Source organism: Nematolebias whitei, chromosome 7, assembly GCF_014905685.2.
Source record: "Nematolebias whitei isolate Nwh7 chromosome 7, NemWhi1, whole genome shotgun sequence".
Taxonomy (NCBI): domain Eukaryota; kingdom Metazoa; phylum Chordata; class Actinopteri; order Cyprinodontiformes; family Rivulidae; genus Nematolebias; species Nematolebias whitei.
This window is the reverse complement of record NC_056504.1, coordinates 4,582,773-4,586,711: the sequence shown is the minus strand read 5'-3', so window position 1 is coordinate 4,586,711 and position 3,939 is coordinate 4,582,773. Positions and strand designations below refer to the sequence as shown.

The 3,939-nt window shown below is 37.4% G+C and overlaps 1 protein-coding gene across 1 annotated transcript in view; it reads left to right on the top strand.

Moving 5' to 3' along the window:
- The first annotated feature begins 2,508 nt into the window (after nucleotides 1–2,508).
- The window catches only part of cfap57 (cilia and flagella associated protein 57), a 72,674-nt gene continuing 71,243 nt past the window's right edge, over nucleotides 2,509–3,939 (top strand). Inside the window, exon 1 of the mRNA XM_037679078.1 lies at nucleotides 2,509–2,662. Within this exon, the coding sequence (XP_037535006.1) occupies nucleotides 2,509–2,662 (154 nt within the window). The remainder of the gene's footprint in view (nucleotides 2,663–3,939) is intronic.

Here is a 3,939-nt window from a genome sequence, read left to right as displayed (position 1 = left end):
CAGGTATAGGTCCAGGTCCAGGTATAGGTCCAGGTATAGGTCCAGGTCCAGGTATAGGTCCAGGTATAGGTCCAGGTATAGTTCCAGGTATAGGTCCAGGTATAGGTCCAGGTCCAGGTATACCTGAAAGACACAAAAACACATGTTAAGGATAGAAAAAATAATTACAAATACAAAACAGGTTGAGCAGAGTAAGTAAAGACAGCAGCAGAGTGAAAATCAGTGACCGACAGTGTTCTGACGTCACGTTTTAGTACCTACTTGTTCGGGTTAGAACCACAGAGCCAAGGGTCCTGAAAATAGGGACAGGTTCTACGTACCGTTACTAATGGAAAAGGTCAAATTTAGTAAATCTACTTACCAGCTTTTCTTGTCTTCAGCAATCCTGTCTCCTCGGTCCTGGTTCCTTTGGTCCTGGTTCTCCTCGGGCCTTGCCTGCCACCAGTTGCCTGCCTCCCCTGTCCTGTCGGACCCTCGGTCTTCTCTCCCTCTGGAGCTCCCCCATGGATTTGGAGTTGGACCCAAAGACAAAACATCATATTAATATTGCCTGTTCATCCTGCCGGCCTCCTCTGACCATCTCCTTCTTCTTCCAGGAGCTCCAGAGAAGCAACTGTCTATTACCATTGTAAATAATAAACACTTACTTTTGTACCCACCTGTGTCTGTCTCGTTCCGGGTCTCATACAACTCTGGCTTCCCCGAGTCATAGCAAAACCATTGCAATAGTCCAGTCTAGACGTGACAAATGCATGGACCAGTTCTTCTGCATCATCTTTAGATCAGATGTTTCTAATGTTAGTGATATTACGCAGGTGGAAGAAGGAGGTTCTAGTAACGTTTTTAATGTGGGGGATAAAAGACATGTCCTGATCAAAAATCACACCAAGGTTTTAAACATTAGAGCTGGAGGACAGATTAATGCCATCCAGACCAGAGAAAGTACTTTCTGTTGAAAGTAATGTTATTTTACAGTAATTGTTTTTTATTTATTTATTTTGGCTATAACAATTGTTGGTAAGAGATTATTGCACATAATGGGCATTATTTGTTAGCATTAAATGTACATATTCACATGTACATGTCACTGAAAGTGCTACAATAAAATTACATTTTTATGCATAAAGTATTTTTCAGATGTATTTATTTGGGAAATGATTTAAAAAGTGTATGTATCATTAGTAACATTAACATTTTCAAATACATATTTTTTTAAAACTTAGTTAACTGCTGAAAAGTATTGGATACATATATTTGTAATATATTTTTAAAGTATGGTTTGAAAACAAAATTTTACAAATACATTCAAAGTGCATTTTAAAAAGTTTATATGAAGTTCAAGTTTATAAATAAATTTGATTGAAATTTATTTTACATTTCACAAAAAAATAGTACTTCATGAAGTGTAACAAAATATATTTTATAACAATGTACTTGAACTATATTTAGATAAATCTATTTATTTTACATTTTCGATGTAATCCTAATAAGTACATTTACTTGAGAACATATTATAATGTGTTTCTTGAAAATTAAGCTAACTTAAAATATACTTAAGTACATTAAATTTTCACCAGGGGTGACATTTACATCTTCATCTTTAAAGCACTTGTAATTCATACATCTCCTCCTACATGTCTCTGCGTGAGTGCAGCTACAGCGTGCGCTCTCAGGACATCATTACCTGCAGTGTTCCCTCAGTGAGGACTGAACTAGACAAAAGGACCTTCTCCTGCTCCGCTCCTGTTTCCTGGAACATCTTGTAAAAAGATCTGAAGCTCTTGACCTTTGACCTCTCTAAGTGTCTTTAAAACATGTTAAGTACTTGGCAAAAACCAATGCAGACATGTTCCTGTCTGTAGTTTTCTAAATGACCTTGTGATCTGTTTTTTGCTGCTACTCCTCTTGATTGTGCTTTCGGTTGCTATTTTGCTTCGATTTGTTAAAAAAAAAAAAGGAGAACCTTAAATTTGTATGCCTGTTTTATGACCGTCTACTGTCACTGTTGTCATCACTCTTTGTTAAGAAATCAGGTCTCTCTTGTAAATGAGTCCTGGAGGAGGCTCAGTGGTTTAACTTGTCTAAATAAAGGTTGGATGGATGAAAGACTGAAAAATGTATTCCTAAGATGCTCAGGCCCAAAAATCACAACCTCAAGTAAAAATTAAGGGTCATCCAAGTTTTCATGTCTGTAAGACATGATTGTAACTTTAGCTGATTGGATTAATCGATTATTGTTGTTATCTTCAATTCATTTACATAGCGCCAATAAACAAAAGTGCCCACGCGCGTTACAGCTCGAGAGATGTCCCGAGACGTTTCAACCAGAGTCATAGATCTCGCGAGGCATCCTGCGTTGCCTAGCAACGTGACTAACACTCCGCAGCTCGTTCCGTTCAGGTTTCCTCAAATGTTAGCTGGAACCACTGGAAGCTGTAACTGTTGTTTAGCTGTGTGGTTTGTTCCTTAACTTCAAAACGTGTGTGTGGATTTAAAAACCAACTTGAGATGTCCGCGTCGTCTCAGTCCAGCTTTATGTTCGGCCTCCGGACAGGGGCAGCCAACAGCCTGTGTTTCCTGGACGAGCAGACCGTGGTCTACCCCGGCGGGAGCAGCTGCGTGTGCCACAACTTTGTGCACAGACGTCAGCGATTCATTTCCGGTACTTCTCGCGCTTTTCACACGTTTTAGTTTCCTCCTAACAACAAAGTCATGGGTAAATATTTACTGCATATCAGGCTTTTTTTAAACCTCACCCGCCGTCTTGTGCGCATGCTCCAAGTCAGTAATTCTTCTTCTTCTTCTTATTGGGGTTTCATGGCGGTGAGCAAACAACTGAAAGGTGCATGGCCGCCACCTACTGGTGTGGAGTATGGACTGGATCAACGTTCATAAAATAAAAAATAAAAAAAACTATATTCTCTCAAACAATCGAGTTTGTTTCAAGTATTGCATTAAAGCTCGAATACTTTCAGACTTTGAATTGTGCTGTAATAATTAAAAAAAATCCAATCTTAATTTCATGTCAGTGAGTCTAGTATTCAGTTGATTCCTTTCAAGACTGTATTTTTGACAATGTATTAACACATGTTCTGCATCCTCATCCTCTCCACAGTACCCACATTTTCCTGTATCATGTTTTCCTATAATGAACAATGACTTATTCAACCCAACATGTCCAAATCTTAGCCGTGATAGAACTATTTCCTCCCTTCTGTTTCTTCCAGCGCACCTCATTTCTCCCGTTTTCCTTTGAATTCTATAAAACCAACGTCCTTTTCTTCCTTCCTCCCACTGTTTTTTGCCATTTTTCTCTCATTTTTTGTTTAATAATGCTTTTTAATTCTGATTTACTGTATGCTATTTCTATATCCACTACCTCTCTTTTGGTAGCACTTTTCGCTATTTTGTCTACTTTTTCATTTCCTGTTATACCAACATGTGCTGGTATCCATAAGAAAGTCACAGCTAGTCCCATCATTTTCAACCTGTACAGCATTTGTTGTATTTCTACTAATATATCCGGCCGACACTCTGAACCATTATGTTTTAAACTGATTAAAGAAGAGCTAGAATCCGAACATATTATTGTTCTCATCGGTTAAGTCAGTAATTCGCAATGCATTGTGGTCTAAGTAAGACGAAACGTTTCTAGTTTTGTGTTTTGTTTTGTTTTGTTGTGTTGTGTGTTTTGTTTTGTGTTTTGTTTTTTGTTTTGTTTTGTTTTGTTTTGTTTTGTTTTGTTTTGTGTTTTGTTTTGTTTTGTGTTTTGTGTTTTGTTTTGTTTTTTGTTTTGTGTTTTGTGTTTTGTGTTTTGTTTTGTGTTTTGTGTTTTGTTTTGTTGTGTTTTGTGTTTTGTGTTTTGTTTTGTTTTGTTGTGTTTTTTGTTTTGTGTTTTGTGTTTTGTGTTTTGTTTTGTTGTGTTTTGTGTTTTGTGTT